At 46.1% G+C, this 18,143-nt stretch overlaps 1 protein-coding gene across 1 annotated transcript in view; it reads left to right on the top strand.

Moving 5' to 3' along the window:
- The first annotated feature begins 252 nt into the window (after positions 1 to 252).
- The window catches only part of LOC144938466 (epiplakin-like), a 228,337-nt gene continuing 210,446 nt past the window's right edge, over positions 253 to 18,143 (top strand). Inside the window, exon 1 of the mRNA XM_078866306.1 lies at positions 253 to 1,109. Coding sequence (XP_078722432.1) covers positions 791 to 1,109 — 319 coding nt within the window. The 5' untranslated portion in view covers positions 253 to 790. The remainder of the gene's footprint in view (positions 1,110 to 18,143) is intronic.

Here is an 18,143-nt window from a genome sequence, read left to right as displayed (position 1 = left end):
ACACCACGCACACACAACACACATACACCACGCACACACACACAACATACACACCACACACACACACAACACACACACCACACACACAACACACACAACACACCACACGCACACACACAACACACACACCACGCACACAACACACACAACGCACACGAAGGCGAACACACAACACACACAACGCACACAACACACACAACGCACACAACACACGCGTCCACACTTACAGAGAGAGAAGGAGAGAGAGAGAAACCACACTAACACAGCCCGGAACTGCACAATACAGTGACGGGAGCGTTCGTGCGCAAAGCTCCATCACTGAAGAGCAGCGAGACAGGAGAAGAGAGAGACAGCGAGACAGAAGAGAGACAGACAGACAGAGAGAGGAGGAGAGGGGAGAGAGAGAGAGCGCCAGACATCCCTGGTGGCACCACCACCCCCCCAGCGGACAAGCCGCTGCGTCCTGCACATCGGAGCGCGCAATCCGTGAGCGTTACAGGCGCGGCAACCGGCACACATCGCTCCACCGCTGCACACAGCTGGAGCTGTCTCCATCATCTCCTGTCAATCCAGCCCTCCCCTCTCTCTCTCTCTCTCCATCCCTGCCTACCTGCTTGCCTCTATCCCCATCCTCCTCCACCTGGGCAGGCAGGCGCGTGTCACATTCTCGCAAGAGCCGTGAGACCAGCAGGGAGAGGGCGTGGGGGGGGGTGCAGGAGGTGTGCGCTGAGAAGCGCCGGGTGGGTTTGCTCGCCGTGGTCATTCAGACTGCTGCCGGAGCGACGTTCGAATGGAGCGAGGAGCCGAGCGCATCGCGAGCCCGCGGCGTGGCGAGGAGCGGGAGAGCGAGACTCGCTCGCCCCGTAGCCTCGGCAGGGACGCGGGCAGCGGCCAAGCCACCTGGCTCACGGAGAAGAGAGAAGCTCTGAAGCGGCCGCGGCAACCTTCGACTGCTGACAACGTCGGTGGACCTCGGGGATCGTCGCGGGTCGAGCAGCCCTTGGGGAGCGCGGAGGGCGAGGGGGACGTGCCAGCCTGGCTCAAGTCCAAGCGCGCGACCAGAGGGGGCCCGCTGGACTTCCCCGACAAGACGGTGGCACATCTGGCAGGTTGGTGGGTTTTTTGGTGGTTGGGTTGGTGGCGTTCCATCGCTTGTCTCGTACTGGAAACGTGTGTCCACCGCCTTCACCGTGCCAAGCCCTGCGGCGGCTAAGCAGCCACTCCGAGGCCAATGGGTGGAGAGGGCCGGCGGCGTGGGTGCTCACACTGCCTCCACTGCCATTCCACCATTCCATCGTGTAAGATTGTAATGATGATAAAGTTCACATTCTGCGGTGCTTGCTTCAAGAAGGCAGTGGCTTATTAGCGGGCACGCGACTTAGTGGACACGGTAGCCACAGTCAACGCGAGATTGGAGCTGGATGTGGTCTTCTGGGTGTTGGAAATATTCACGCGAACAGACTGAAATTAAGCTCTTTTAATGTTTCCTGCCTTATAATGCATCTTCATATCTCGTGCTATGGTAGTCCTACTGCATAGTCCTCATTTACCATACCACTTCGGGGAGCCACAATGTTGACACCGCCATCACAATAATGCTTGTGGTGTATTCAGGCAAGCTTCGCTGAGCCCTAAGTCTTTCAGGAGGGCTTCCTGCATTGGAATGTTTCTCCACTTACAATGAACGAGTGGTTTGCCAACATGCGAAGTCCAACGTTCCCTCTCCTGCGGTGTGTACATCGCATCCTGCGATGACTCCCCCACTTGCCTTCCGTACACACCCGCATGTCACCGTGAGGTCTGTGGAGTTGACACTGCGAGGTAATTCCTCAACCATGGTGACAACGCAGCTGGTTATACCAGCTGCTGGATGTCGTTGGTTCAACGCCGAATGATCGCTGGGGAAGTACACCAGACACACAAACACACAGATCATGGATTATTGTGTCGCTTTTATCTACTTCCCCATTGTCTAAGTGAAATCAAGGCATGCGATTCAGGAAGTGCTGTTGGCCCGCATGGCCCTCGCTAAATTGTTTGTGTTCGCGTTCATTTGTTTATTTGCACATAACTGTAGAATTGGTCGAGCAGTTTGTGTTGACTCGGGTCAGTGAACGGTGATGAACAGCGCTGCAGATCTGCGTACGAATGTTGGTGCAGTACAAAGGTTAGCAAATACAGGCCTATAAAATGTGTGCATGTGCGTGTCTTTATAGCATTTGTTGAAAGCCCAAAGTGGTACCTACTATGTGTGTGAACTGAATATTACGCCTAATATTGCGCTGTAAAGACACATACGTCGATACCAATTAGCAAACTTGGGAAAGGGTCAATACCACAAAATATATGCACTGAAGTATTAAAAAATAATATAGCTGAGTGCTAAAGTAAACACGAAATCCACATATCGATCACGAATTCATCACGCTGGGATTTAGAAAATTCCCAGAACCAAAGTGCCATAGGACAGTGCTTCTTATACAGTACGACACACACAACACAAACACAACATGAAAGTATTTTCTATACACTTTATAAACTTTCCCCCAGGCCCTCGATGTGAAATTATGGAGATAATCGACGATTAATTAAACAGGGAGATTGTTACAGACTCAGTTGGCCACCCTTAGGGTTACCACCCCTGATGTCCAAAAAAATGTGGGACATTCACATGGGAATAAGAATATTTCGCATTATCGGAAGAGGGACGAACTGCATCTAAATGCATTGTTGTGAGTCGGTTGATTGTTAAATAAGCAACTGGCAAAAAACAAAAACGGGACTTGGAATGTCCCAGCAAGAATTATACATTTCTCAGGACAGCCACCTCATACAGAGGACCATCCTGGGAACACTTAAAAAGGAAGCAACCAAAGCCACCCAGCATGCAGTGCGCTGATTTCTCATCAGTTGTGTTTTCTGGTTATGTAACTGCTGTATGACACTACTTTCAGTAGCGTAACTTGCGTGGGAGGCAGTGGGTGCCTTGCATCAACCCCTGACGGCAAAAGCTACGAGTTGGGGCCAGCCTTGAAAACGGCGATGAGATGTTTCCAACAACAGTGTAGAATAACAACACACTTCCTCCAAAACGCGGTTTCAATTTATTTTTTATAAAAATGCGTAATCTTATAAAAATGCGTGATGATGTCATGGGGCAAGATGATATATAGCTAAGGTGCGACCGTGCGAGACAAATCAAATATTGGGGCCCCACCTGACCATGTGCCGCACCCCCCCGAGCAGTTAACGTCGTTACTACGCCACTGATTACTTTATTTTACTTTTTGTTTTCGTCATTGTGGTGACCGGGGCCACTCTTGCAAACAAGGCTATGCTGATCTCTTTACTTTTCATCTGGTTAAACAAAATAAACTTTAACGCAGGCCGAACCGGCATCGGTGCTGTCATTGACTCGCCTTCCGCATTGCCTGCTACCCTTATCTCCGCCTTCTCCCTTGTAATATTCCATGGGAATCTCGTCAAACACTTGCCTGCACAGATTGAAATGACACGTTATTGACTCTGCTTGCACGAGTTGGCCATTGTGTACCGGAACCATGGCAACATTCATCCTCAGTTTACAAGATCATTCTTCAGAATGTCCAGCTGAGGGAAGAAGGTAGTCCGTGTCTGATAGGCGTGTGTACAGTCTCAATTAATTTGAAAGTCAACACATGCTCTAATAAAATCACTAAATACCAGTATTCCCTGAATTATGAGATGCTCCAGCAAGTGAGATGCACCCCATAGTCTGTGCTCCGTGTCAATAAAGTTATACAAATATGATCACAAACACACATCCATCAGATTATAAAAAAAACTTCAAAAATTGAGGGTAAAAGTGAGTTGCAATCCAGAGAATGCGGTAAGTGCAGATACCGTCCAATGTTGTACAGGACTATTAATGTCCACAATCCAATAATCCGTAAATTCCTGTAATTTACAAATTACACGTGCTTCAGCGGCTAATCCAGAAATTTCCGCGGAAATTTTTTGTTGCATATTTCTGGATCTCTTCCCAGGAGCAGTTAATCCCTCCGCATTGGCATATTTGGTTTTTGTTTTCTTCCGTGTGGATGATAGGACCCCACGATATGGTCCAACTATATCGCCGCATATCACTGGAGTCCTGGCGTAGTTCGAGCAGTGCTTGCACGCGAGCGGCTGCTTGCTCAGTTGTGTCTGCGTGTCACGTGAGCAAGGAGTCGTTTTTGAAACCAGGTGTCTTGTTGTGTGGTCTTGAGTGTTGCTTGGGTCCTCTGCTACCTGTGAGAATGCAGGGGACACATTTTAAGAGAAAGGTTATGGGTTGGGCTTTCGTGGTGCCACTGCCCATGCCTCTGGTGGCTATAGTTTAATGAAAAGTTAAACATATGGTGTGAGTCTGTGCAGAGGTTGAATGTTCTTTTGTATTTTAAAGACGATTGCGTGCACTTTGTGAGTATCTTATAATAAATTGCAAATGTACAGTCCTTTGTCAAGCCACTGCTGGATGAACGCCTCCCAACACCATATCGATCATGGGAGCCATTTGTCCATACTTTACCACTTGGATCGGGGTGGGATGGTGAAATGGGTTCCGCAGACCGGTTCAGACATCGCCCGTAACCAAGCTAGCTCTGACTGGTGAATCGAACTCGTATTTCCAGGTTCATAGTGCAGAGTGCTAACTACTGTGCCATGTACCATGTGGAGTCTACCACTCTCAACCATACTATAAGGCAGAGGTGTGGACTCGAGTCATGTGACTTGGACTCGAGTCAGACTCGAGTCATGAATTTGATGACTTGCGACTCGACTTGGACTTGCATAACAATGACTTTGTCCCACCTCTGAGATGTGGACTCGAGTTATGTGACTTGGACTCGAGTCAGACTCGAGTCATGAATTTGATGACTTGCGACTCGACTTGGACTTGCATAACAATGACTTTGTCCCACCTCTGCTATAAGGTACTGTAATGTAACCTTTAAAAGCAACGTGTAATTCCTCCAATGTTAGCCTCAGTACTGCACTGCACATGCCTTTTATTTATAACATTTCAGCAAATGTTATAACCAAATTGGGCTGGCTGTTCAATTGTTACATCCCTTATTGCTCTCGTTATGAATACGGCACTGACATCACAAATGATAGATTCTGGACATAATAGTAATGATGATGACATTGATTTAGGTGATCTGGAATTCTTGATGATGATGACGATGATGATACAGTAATGCAATCATCATTAGCATCATTACCACCACCCATTGTCCTTTAATTGTCTATCCACTGCTGGATGAATGCCACCTCACACTCCATCACCAGCCCTCAATAGTCCCGCAGTGCCACAATCCATCTCACTCTTACATCTGAACCCAGCAAACAGGGAACGTTGGGCCAACCTCTGACCAACGTTGCATGTTTACTCGGAACTGATCTCATCTTACCATCTCTGCAGTGGTCATCCTCTAAGGACAGGTTTTTTTTCATTTTGTCTGCCATTCCATCACTACTCAGCCATCACTCATTGTCCCTTCCTGTGATGTGTTCTGGCCCCGAGGTCTCCTGCCCAATATAACGTATACTGACTGGCAGCAGTATGGCTCTGCTTCGTATTAATGTCCTAATCCCTATGCTTCTCTTTCCTCTCTGTCAGTGTAATGCAGTATTGCAATGTGCTATGCAGTAATTTGACCGATCTATATGTGATGGAATTGACAATTACGACATTGGTAATAAATAATGACGTTTATGAAAATGATTTTTATTTTTATGATGGAGATGATTGCTGATGTTGCCATTCTAATTTCATTGCAATAGATATAACATGTATACATAGCTGGATAAATTATACAATGCAGCCCAGTAAATCCCCATTATTAAAGCCTATATGCGTTATCCCTGTGTTTCTGCATTTGACTCAACCTCTCTATAAATGTCGTGAAAGTCATCCCATTTGACGATCCACTGCTGAATGAAGGTGTCCCCACGCCATTGCTATCCTTCACAGTCACGTGATGTTACAATCCCTCTCACTTTAGCACACAGATCTCTTTCGCTCCTTCGGCCGCAGTGGGTTCCTCTTGGGCGTGTTCTCTCCTCAGTAGACATGCAACGTTGAGCTAACGTTGGCACGTGAATCTGAATCAGAATTGCGTATTCATGCTGGGGGAATCCGCTGAGCTTTCAAGATCTTTTTCACCGATGTAAAGTAGGGGCGGGTCACAAAGTTATGATGTGTTTGGAACCAGCAGACCGACGTGGGCTGAACTGTACGAATAAGGCCCCGTAACTATGCAATGGCCAATATTGGCCGTTCCATGTTTACTGGGGCTTATTCTGTGGCTACCAGCTTTGTGGCTACCAGCTTTGTCTATCAGTCATCATCTCTTCCAGCGATAACGCGTCACCTACAACCCCACTTACTTTCCTTAACGATGTGATGTCTCAGATTTTTTTAAATTGTGTTTCCCGATCACTCTGTTCCTCTCGCTGTTTCTCAGTGTACAGTTATTCCAATCATGCATCACTGCATGCTTTTTCAGTTTTGTTGCAGTTTCTGTCGATATCCATGCTTCAGATATTCACACATGAGATTAATGATAATTTACAGCATCTGTCAATCCACTGCTGTATGAAGGCATTCCCAATGCCATGTCTGTCATGATATTTTTCGACCATACTTCACCACGCTGGTCATTACTGGCTGGCTTTAACACAGTTATTTACCACGGTATTTTATCTACGGTACATAATTTTCTCACGCACTTTTGAAAAAAACTACTCTCCCGTGTGCACATTACAATACCACATTCTGTGTCTCACAGAGCTGAGCGACACACGGTACTAATAGCAAGCCTGAATAGCCGAGTGGCAATTTGGAAACCCTTTGCATTTGGCATGGAACGTTGAATCCTGTTTAGGTTCGTTATGCAGGTGTGTAGTCTCAGCCCGACCGTAAACTAACAAGCTTCTCCTGTACACACCCACTGCTTGTCCTTCTAGTGCCCTGCAATAGCTGACGAGTATTACCAAAACACAAGCACAATGGGAGTATCCGGCATGGGCAGTGGTGGTGTCTCACCAATAAGGCGGACCATGCAGTGGATTTAGAAAGATCTTTCAATATTGAGTGCTGAAGCCAAACAGCTTATGGAGATCATTTCCCTGTGTCTAAGTTGAAGGAAAGACTCTCTATTTTAGAGCTTAGCTGAGATTATCGTTGTTTCAGGTGGTATAAGTAATCTCGCGGTAGGATTAAGGGAGATGATGGTGTTAGTGACCAGCACATTTTTTGTATTTTACCAGGTAAAGCCCACTGAGCTGTATAGCTCTTTTTCAGAAGTGCCCTGGCCACAAATGCTAGCTCGACAAAGTGGCTTATCACGTGGTAATTTATAGCAGCCAAATGCTCTAAACGCATGTTTCTAAATTTGGAGGGATAAACCGGAGGACCTGGAGAAAAATCCAAGCGACCACGGAAACAACACGCAAACTCCAAATATACATGCGCCAGGGTTGGGATCGAACCCACGACCTCCTGCATACCAGGCGAGATAGTTAACATCTCGCCACCATCAGACTTGAAATACATTTACCTCTCATTGGAGATGACTGGTTATCAACTCGCGTTTACCCGCCCTAAAGATAGTCTCGGTGTCACGGGGTTCCTTTCATGCTCATCTCAACAAATGTGTGGGCAGCACCATTTTATTTGTGTGTGTTGCACTTCTTCTTGGTTCTTTCGGTAAAGTCAAGTAGAAGGGAAATAATAAAATAATAAAATAAAACATAATAAAATAATTCTCACGACGTTTCGTCCGCAATGCAAGCAGCCGTCCTCAGGTGAAGACCAGGTCTGTCGGGGAGACAGCGTCGTTTTATTTTATTCTGTGCTGCACTTGTTCGCGACTTCCTCTTTTCTTGCAGCGGACGGTTGCAAAAATGCGTTGCGACCGGCGTTATTGATTGAAGGAAGGCGCGCTTGTGGAAAATCGTTTTTTTGTTTTGTGTGACATCGTCCCACTTTTTTCCCCGCTGCCCCAAAGCTGCACGTGCCGCGGTCGAATTTTGCTCGTCGACCTCATCCACTCCACGGCACTCTCACTTGTGAGACGGCTCGATCTTCAAGGACACACCGACCCACCCCCCCCCCCAAAAAAAATAACTCGCTGCGTGCCCAAGTGGGTTGGGTGGGTGGGAATGCGTTGTAGCTGAGAGAGAAATTCACCATCTCATTGCCTCTTTACCGGCCTTATCGAAAGCGAGGAAATTAAGTTGGCGCAATCGAAATCCGTGACAATTGTATATGCCCAACTGTTCGCGTGTATTCGTGCCTGAGTGTCTCCGTGTCTCTCTCTGTCTGCATGGCTCTGCGTCTCCGTGTCTGTGTGTGTGTGTTTCTCTGTGTGTCTCTCTCTGTGTATCTCAGTGTGTCTGCGTGTCTCTGCGTGTGTCTGCGTGTCTCTGCGTGTGTCTGTGTCTGCGTGTGTGTGTCTCTCTGTGTCTCTCTCTGTGTCGCAGTGTGTCTGCGTGTGTGTGTTTCTCTGTGTGTCTCTCGCTGTCTCACTGTGTTTGTGTGTCTCTGCGTGTGTCTGCGTGTCTCTGCGTGTGTCTGTGTCTGCGTGTGTGTGTCTCTCTGTGTCTCTCTCTGTGTCTCAGTGTGTGTGTTTCTCTGTGTGTCTCTCGCTGTCTCAGTGTGTCTGCATGGCTCTGCGTCTCCGTGTCTCTGTGTGTGTGTTTCTTTGTGTGTCTCTCTCTCTGTGTGTCTCAGTGTGTCTGCGTGTCTCTGCGTCTCCGTGTTTGCGTGTGTGTCGCTCTGTGTGTCTCTCGCTGTCTGAGTGTGTCTGCATGGCTCTGCGTCTCCGTGTCTGTGTGTGTGTGTCTCTGTGTGTCTCTCTCTGTGTCTCAGTGTGTCTGCGTGTCTCTGCGTCTGCGTGTGTGTGTGTTTCTCTCTGTGTCTCAGTGTGTCTGCGTGTCTCTGCGTGTGTCTGTGTCTCTGTACAAAGGCGGTAGGGGAGGGCCAAGTTAGGGGGTGGGAGTGGAGTTAGGGGGTGGGGGCTTAAAGAGGGGGGGGGGGAGTTAGGGGGTGGGGGCTTGGGGGGATGGGGGAGTTAGGGGGTGGGGGCTTGGGGGGATGGGGGAGTTAGGGGCTGGAGGATTTTCCTCTCCCTATAATTCTAACAATACTGCGACACAACTTGGACTATGTCCAGTCACACCGATGTGGCACGGCACACCAGTTGCAAAGCACTGCTGTAGTGGAATCAATCATGGCAATTACGGCAGCATCATTTGCAATAGATGTGGTGCTACCATCATTTGTTTAAATTTATTGTCATTTGTAAGCTCAAGATAATTTATTTTTCCTTGATTACCCAAATTCCCCCTCCCCCTCCCTTCCCCGTCACTGACTCCATCCCTCTTCCCAACTCCCCTATCCATTCATCACACTCATTCGTCATTAGCCATTCATTGTCGCTTCTATCATTGTTTATTTCATGCAGTATGATATGTATGCATTTATGTATGTTACACATCCTTCGCATCGTACGTAGCCAACCGTGCTAATCGGAGGTGTGGCCACTACCGTCCTCATCAGCTCATTCCATCTCACTTCCGCTGTACAAATCGTACATTCTTTGTTCAGCGCCTTGGTCAAGGTACGATCTAAATTCAAATAAGATGAGATACGTAATATAATAGACAATATTGTAAGTATACATTTGCTTTACAGGAATTGCAAACATTTACGTGAATATTTTCTTAATTGTCTTGCCAGGGAAATACTTTTCCCTGGAAAATTATAATCGAATGGAAAAAAAACGTGATTAAGAACATGTTCAAATTAATTAACGAATGTACACATTCAATACTTTTGTTTGTTTGCAGTACAACGCAATACGCGCAGCTCTTTGGTTAACATTTGGGTTGAACATTTTTTAATCCATATTTTTGAGAGTTAAATCGTTGCCGCAGTCTGCAGAAATTAAAGTTGACATTGACCTTTTAACACAATACCAATGGTACATTTAATTCCCCAGTGTTATTGCAAACCCAATGCCACAGCTCGTAAGCCTGCTTGATAGCTTTGCTCCATCCTTAATTACTGCATAATGGATGCAAAGCGGTGAGCAGTAGCTTCAGTACCAAAATGTTAATGGACCTCTCGTAACCCTGGGAGGTGGTATTGAACATATGGCTTGCCAATATGTCACACACACACACACGGGAACGCATCTCGGCGGTCTGTACCATTATGTGAGTGCATGACGCATCCACGATATATGATTATTAAACCTCCGATGTGGCCGTGCAGTGGAGAGAGCTGCACTAGCTACGGAGATAGATGACACATGCTTCAACTAGCATTATTTTTTCTTCTTCAAACGTTCACAAAAGGCTAGAATTAGTTGGATTAAAAAAACACATCAAGTTGCAGGAAGAGAAGTCCGTAGCAGCTGTTGTCGTTGCAGTTTTGAATTAAACGTCATTAGATGAAATATCTTCACAAGAAGTACCACAATTCGTTACTTAACCACATTCTAAATTGAAAACTCATTCCTGAATTGAAAACTTATTTCTTTAGAACGTTTTTTTGTCCTTCCCCCGCACGTCCGATTAGCAGGGTTGGCTATGTATGGCGTGAAAGAAGTTCAACATAATGTATTCTTGCATAAGTAACACCACTTTTAGTGCATCAATACATCGCATATCCTTAAATTAATGGGAATAAGTTTAACTTCAATTTTTGTGGCGATTTATCAAAGACCATATTCACAGGGCCTATTTCAAAAATAGAATGTGTTTCAATTTTAAATTACAGTTTTACCAATATTACTTTAGTCAAAGAGTCTGGAAGAAATACAAAAAATTGGTTTCTACTGATATTTGGTGTATATTTTTTTCAAGAACATTGATATAATGTTAACTGAGTTCCACAACATATGTTTTGGCCTTTCAAAAAAAGGAGCAATAAAAAAATCAACCAACCTTGTTTTTAAGTTCAACGTTCTAGGCATTTAAAATTGTGAAGTTCATGCATTTTTATTCCCAACAATTTTCTGTCAGAAGAGTTTATATTGCGTTCAAAGTCATCCTCACCACCACCGGGCAGCGCATTTCTACTCGCAGTAAACGTATCTCACGTTATTTATGTTTAATGGAACATTATTTTACCATGCCACCACTAAGTGCTTACGTGTGATTTACAAAGCCTGCGCTTCCATGAAGTACTCTATTTATTGCTTTAGCCATTGTACTACAACCTGTTGGGCTGTTGAGCCAGGTGAAACAAAGGAGCAGAGGCAAAGTGTTGTGACCGGGTGCTCTTTAAGCCCCCAACCTAGCTGTCCAAATTATTGGGTTTTTTCGGTAAAGTCACGTAGGTAAAAAATTAAAATTAAAATAAAATAAAAATCACGACGTTTCGGAGGCAACACAAGCCTCCGTCTTCAGGTGGAACCGTCACAGCACGATAGCTGTATCAAGTAACCCGTCACAGCACGCTCGCTGTATCAAGTAAATTTACATTCTTGCATAAGTAACACCGTAAATTTACTTGATACAGCGAGCGTGCTGTGACGGTTCCACCTGAAAACGGAGGCTTGTGTTGCCTCCGAAACGTCGTGATTTTTATTTTATTTGTATTTTTATTTTTTACCTACGTGACCGAAAAAACCCAAGAATATGAATCCTTGCAGTCACGAACGCTTCAAATCTAGAAGTAGCTGTCCAAATCCAAGGGTTGCTAGATGTCTCACCATGCCAATGGGTCGTTTGAGGTTCACTGCATTCCAAGACTTCCGTTTTTTGTAACCGAGGCGCGCGCACAACACGGAGCTGTTCTTTTAGTTTTATTGTTTTTCGGTCGGCATTTTCTTTTCTTCCCTTTTATCGCGAGCCACTTGTTTACAAGGAGGCCTTGTGTCCCGGATACTGGACGCGATTTTTTCTTGCCTATGAAATGCGTCCGTGATATTGGCGTGCAGTTTATTCAAGTCACGGTGTCATGTTCAATAAAGAAAAACATTTTATGCATGATGCGATTTAAGGCAGCAAGTGGTCATGCATCAATGTAAATCACCGTCTTCAATGTCAATTTAACCAACCTACGTCCACAGTCCGCGCGGATAAGAGGATTTTCACTGTAACCTTGTGTTGAACTGCCTTGCGAAAATTTGCTCGGATAACAGTGCAAAGGTGCGGCGGTGCAAACAGGTACGACTTTGCATCGGAAGAACTGTTCAATTATCCGCGGCCTCTCTGATAATTTCATTAATTTGCCGGCGAACGCAACTTATCCGTGTGCACAGGCAATGCGAGCGTGAATTGCGCGAGCATTGCGCGAAGGGGAGAATTAACGTCCCGTTCATTGGAATGGACGCTGGGAGGGTGCTGCACACTCGCATGTAATGGCACGCGCCCTGCGTTTGGCACAACATTATTATGAGTAGCGTTTACTGTTTTCCTCACACACACACAATATATATAATTAAGCAGAAAAGGCATTTCAGGATAACGTGGTTGTAACCAGGTGTGATGATTCAACACGGGAGTCCTTCGCGAACAATATTTGCGATTCAGAATTTGTTTTTTGGGTCAGATCGCAGTAAGGTGTGATGATTGTTGTTATCTGTACGTTCCTGACACTGGTTCTTATTTTGAAGTGTTTTAAATGTAGCACCTCGCGACACGTATACAGTCTGACGGACAGATGTGATTTTGGTCAGTCCGTATTTTAAGAGCTACCGCAACCTTTTTCCGGGTGACTGGAATTTGCTTGGAACCTCCAGATGCCATTGTTAATGTTAGTCAAATGGGCCTTGAAATGAGAAGTGGTGGACTTAACTTCGTATTCTTTACTTGCGGGTTGGATAGGCGACCGACAAGCCCCATTCATGCTTCAAATGCGAGGATTTAACTTACGCTGAGGAGCAACACTACAGACACTGGCAGTTTAAGCCCTTTGGACTTTCTCTTGCATGATGTTATTTTAATGGCATACAGGATATTTCTAAGCAGTCGGTAAAATATCACACTTTTCAAGGCCCGTTGTCAAGTTAAATTAATGCACACAGTAGAATTCAAAGCACAAATACCGTACATTACACGAACGAATTGCTCACATTATTGGCTGTTGTTGGCCAGATGTGAGTAGGAATTCTTGTTTTTCATTTTAAAAGTGTTTTTGTAAAATTGTTTCCCCCCAAATGTTATCCCGAACGTGCGATCGGCTTCACGAGACGGACAGTCCATTCAGATCTCCCTTCATGTTCGAGAATGCCCCCCCCCCCCGCCGCCACCCTGAAGTGGATATCACTGAGCTGCATCTGAGACCGTCAACTCCCGTCACCTGAGAACTCAGTGTAATCACTGCGGCTGCCTGGATTCCAACCCAGCATCTAAGCGGTGCCAGCAAAGCCGAGCTGAGCAGGATTCCTGAAATGTTTTATATACGCAGTGTATGAAATCAGGCTACAAACTATATAACACCCCTTAGTCTCGGTTCTATTATCGCATGTTCATTTTGTCCATCCCCCAAATAGATCCTGAGAACGTATTATCTGTGTTATCGATTATTCCTATTATCCGTGATTATCCGCTGATGATTCACCCAGAGCTACTCTGCCTGAAATCCCAGACGTGGCATGAAATGAATCCGGTTATCTGCAATTGTCTGCAGAATGACCGTATGAAAAGAAAAAGGGGGTAATTTGTGTGAATAATATTGGATAATGGCATTTGCCACGAGGCCATTGCTGTGGATATCTGTGGAGTTTCACTGTAAACTGCGAGGCAGCGCTCCCAGTGCACGCACGTGGGGTCTCATAGTTACAGTGTTCCTGACCACACTCTTAACATTCTCGCTGGGTTGTTTTTTTTTTAAGGCTCGACTCTGATGTGGCCACTTTATAAGAGCGGGCAGTATCTGCTCTTCGTTTACCACAGACGCCCCTGGGAATGATGGAATAAGCAGTCGAGTTGCATTTATTTATTTACTTAATAGGCAGCTCTAATGAAGCTGTGGCATCTCGCGTCGACAGCCCTACTCAGTGTTCCTGCAACAAACGCGAAGACTCTCATGCTCTCTTTGGGGAGCCTGAGGGACAACCCTCGACGACACGGCCGCCTTTGTGCTGCGTCCGCATGCAAAAGCGTCGCGGGGTCAGACGCCGCGCGTGGGGGGGGGGGTGCCCGGTCGGAGGAGGCACGTTTTGTCCTTTTCCTGCCGTGAACCCCTTACGCGCCACTGCGGCTTGACCCTGGCACGATCCGTCACGAGGCCCCTCTCTGCTCCCCAGTGGACTGAGTGTTTGTGGCGAGCGGTGGTGCAACGGTTAGCGCGCCGAGCTACGAACCGTGCGACCCGAGTAGTTCGAATCCCGCTCACGGCCATCACCAGTGACACGATTATATGCGTGTATGTCCGTTGAACTTCTTTGGCACCGTACGTAGGCAACCGCGCTAATCGGAGGTTCCAGTCTCCTCCCTTCACCACTCCCACTGACTAATTATATCAGCAGTGGATTGACAGATCTTGGGCCTCTCCTAGGTCGACTCAGCCTTAAATGAGAAGCCGGCACGATGTGTAAACATCGCCACTGTGGAGACAAAGGCAGCCTGGCGTGGTGCTAGCCTTGTGTGCCGAATCAGCCTTCATAGGTGCTCACTAACAGTGCTTTCCACAACAGTCTGTGAAGGCTATACGCGGATCTTTGTCTTTGAGTTTTGGCCCACTCCACTGGGGGGTCGCGATGTACAGGGCCAGGTGAACGTAGGGGCATTAGAGCCTGCGGAGCCGTGGCCTATGATTTTGGTAAAGGGTAAAGGTGCAGCCCTGCAATTGCTTGCTCAGGCCACTGCTGGCGAAATGGCCGCCACTAGAGCTAACTGATGCGTGGTATTTGGCCTACCTCTGCTTTCACCAGACGTGCCGGATTTAGAAAAACCTGCACCATTGTTTCAGCTGCTGCACATGGAACATACAATGCAACGGACGATCTTGGATCACTCAAGTTCAGTGTGGTAACCGTTTACACCACAGGAACATAAGATTTTGAGCCCCCCCCCCCCCAAATAAATGTGTGTGTATATATACAGTGCCGGATTATCCTAGTAGCAAAAGTACCTACATATGCTACGGGCCCCGCACTATCAAGGGCCCCGTGCTAAATGCTTTCAAGCTATCAATTCAGTGATTCTGCACTTGCTCTATTACTATAGTACTATACTGCCTTCAGCATTTATGAACGACTGGGTGTTTAAGGTTAGCGATTTGTCGTGTTATCTGGCTGTATAGCAAATGAAAAAAAGCCAATTACTTTACTTTGCCAGTTAAAAATTTGTGTTTTCATATTTACGTGTTTTTAATTTATTTAGGGCACCTTTATAACATATGCTACAGGCCCGGCACTAACTGTATATATACACACACTTCTGTACGCCCAAAACTACTTGTAGAACTCCCCAAGCCATGCATTAAAGCTATTCCGGCGCTGGCGAAAGCCCCAGTCCCTTTATACTCTGCTGGCACCGGCAGCGGAGATCGTAAACATCACTCGTCCCGCAAGGGGGCACAATTAGTGCTTCTCTTCGTCTGTTGTTGTTGAAAAAAACGATCTTCCTTTCTGTGGGCTCCATGTCGTCTCTTATCGGTGCCCTCCAGAGACGGGCCTGGACTAGTGCTTTCTGTTGGAGTGGAGTCAAGGTGACATGCAAGCGAGCTGCAGCAGTTCTCCAATCCAAATGCACAACTCCTGATGATTTGGCTCCTTGACTTGTTAACTACCTCGCCTGGTATACAGGAGGTCGTGGGTTCGATCCCGATCCTGACGCCTGCTGTATATTTGGAGTTTGCATGTTCTCCCTGTGGTTGCATGGATGTTTTTTTCCAGGTCCTCCGTTTTTTTCCCTCCAGATTTAGAAAAGTGCGTTTAGAGTATGTGGCTGCTCTAAATGTACACATGATGAGCCACTTCGTTGGGCTATCAATTGTGGCCAGGTCAATTCAGAAAAAATAACTCCATAGCTCAGTGGGCCTTCCCTGGTAAAATAAAAATAGTTAATAGTTTCGTTTTATGCTCGTGGTTAACGTTTTCTTTTTCTATTATCTGGAAATATATAAATCATTCCAAGACGAGCCTATTGCGACTTGCTTGACAATGAACGAGGCTGCCTGGTAAATAAAAATGTTATTACAGTGTGTTATTATTGTTATCATCATAAGAAGCTGTGAGATTGGTTAAATTATTTTTTGTGATTTTGTAAAAAATAAAATATCAATAAAAGGTGCAATATAGTACTGTTGTTTAATGTGTGTGTGTGTTTTTAGATGGCTGACCACCATACGCAAAGAAGAGGTGCAAAAGGCTAATCGGAGGTGCATTTCCCGCACCTCCAATTATCGCTGTTGGTTACGTACGGTGCGAAAGAAGTTCAACGTAATACATAGTCGGCAGTGTAGTTTTGCAGAAAGCAAAACCCAATGTCGTTCTTTATCCTCCTCCCACCACCTTCACTGGAAGACGTGGTGAAGTATGGTCAAATGTCCATAATAGAGGTTTTTTTGGGTTAGATCGCGTAAATATATAAGTGTGTCGTTAAACGCGCCACCACCCGACACAGCCAACTAGTAAGGGTTTGTCACGTTAACAGAACGTGCCAATTCGTTAAGAATGCAGCACACCGGTGTGTTGGAGAGCAAAGCCACAACATTGGCATGTTCTGTTTACGTGACAACCCTTACTAATTGGCTGTGTCGGGTGGTGGCGGGTTTAACGACACATTTATATATTTACGCGATTTAACCCAAAAAAACCTCTATTATTAATGATATTGGTCTCGAAAGCCCACGTGTTAAAATTGTCAGATATCTCTCACTGCCATCAAGGTGATATTGAGGCCCTCATCCAGCAGTGGATTAACAACACGGGCTGTATACGGTACGGTACATATATATTACTTTTGATAGAACTCGACGAAAGCAATGAAGCCATGTAAGTGTGGTGAGGCTTTTTTTTTGGCAAGCGTTTGAGGATCAACTGAACACATGGCAGAGCGCAGCGCTATCGCATTCCAAACGCGTGTGTAAACACACCTGCAGGCACTGTAGTGTGAGCAAGTGAGGCTTAGCAGGACGCGGAGCCGGCGTGAGAGATTCGTTGAAGACTTGCCAGAGGTTTTGACTCTTGATCGGAGCGTTTGAAAGAAGCAAACAAAATTATAATTTTTTGTTATTTTTTTGTGACTACAGGAGAAACTCCTCTTATCCGCCATAGCGTGCTGGACCGATATCGTCAATCCTATTATCTGCAGGGTGATCCGTTATGGGGTTATGTGCAGATAATCATGGAAGATTGGAATAATCGGGTTGCGGATATTAGAAGTTTCCGAGGACCTACCTATGAACAATACAAGTTTGCGGGTAATAGAGTTCCTGATAAGAATGGTCCTCTTGTAAATGTTTCTGTACATCTCGGTCAAATATTGAGTTCACATACCATGCAGATTGTACATATGTTGAACTTATTTTGCGCCGTACGTAGCCAACCGTGCCAATCGGGGGTACAAGGCGATGTCATCTGAAGCGGGGCCTTAAATGTCACCAATTGTTTCATTTTAAAGTGGAGTTATTGAAGAAAATGTGTTGGCAATTTGTTATTATTTGTGCCCACGCACCGCTGCCAAAGCGGCATCGGGGTGCCGGGGAAAGACAACAAACTAGACACCAAAAAATATTTAACATTACTGTGTATATAATGTATGAACTCATCTTCTTAGGTTTTTTCGGTAAAGTCACGTAGAAAGTAAAATAAAATTAGAACAAAAATCACGACGTTTCGGAGGCAACGCAAGTCTCCGTCATCAGGTGGGACCGTCACAGCCAGATTAGCTGTATCAAGTGAGGCAATGATTCAAGATGTAATCCCTTAAAAGCGAGTTGAGGGGGGAGGGAGAGGGAGGGGGGAGCTCATCAGACTATGGTAGCCAATGAAAGGAACGTATCGGGAGGGAGGGGGGGCGAGGCCAAAAGGGTGGGCGATGGACGTGGAAGCGCTTGTGCGCAAGCGGCCAATTACTGCACACGCCAACACAATGGAGCGATTGTGCGCAAGCGGCCAGCCACTGCACCCGCCAACACAATGGGCAGAGAG

The sequence above is a fragment of the Lampetra fluviatilis genome, chromosome 22 (assembly GCF_964198595.1).
Source record: "Lampetra fluviatilis chromosome 22, kcLamFluv1.1, whole genome shotgun sequence".
NCBI classification, from domain to species: Eukaryota; Metazoa; Chordata; class Hyperoartia; order Petromyzontiformes; family Petromyzontidae; genus Lampetra; species Lampetra fluviatilis.
Note: the sequence above shows the minus strand (reverse complement) of the source record. Positions and strands in the feature narration are given on the sequence as shown.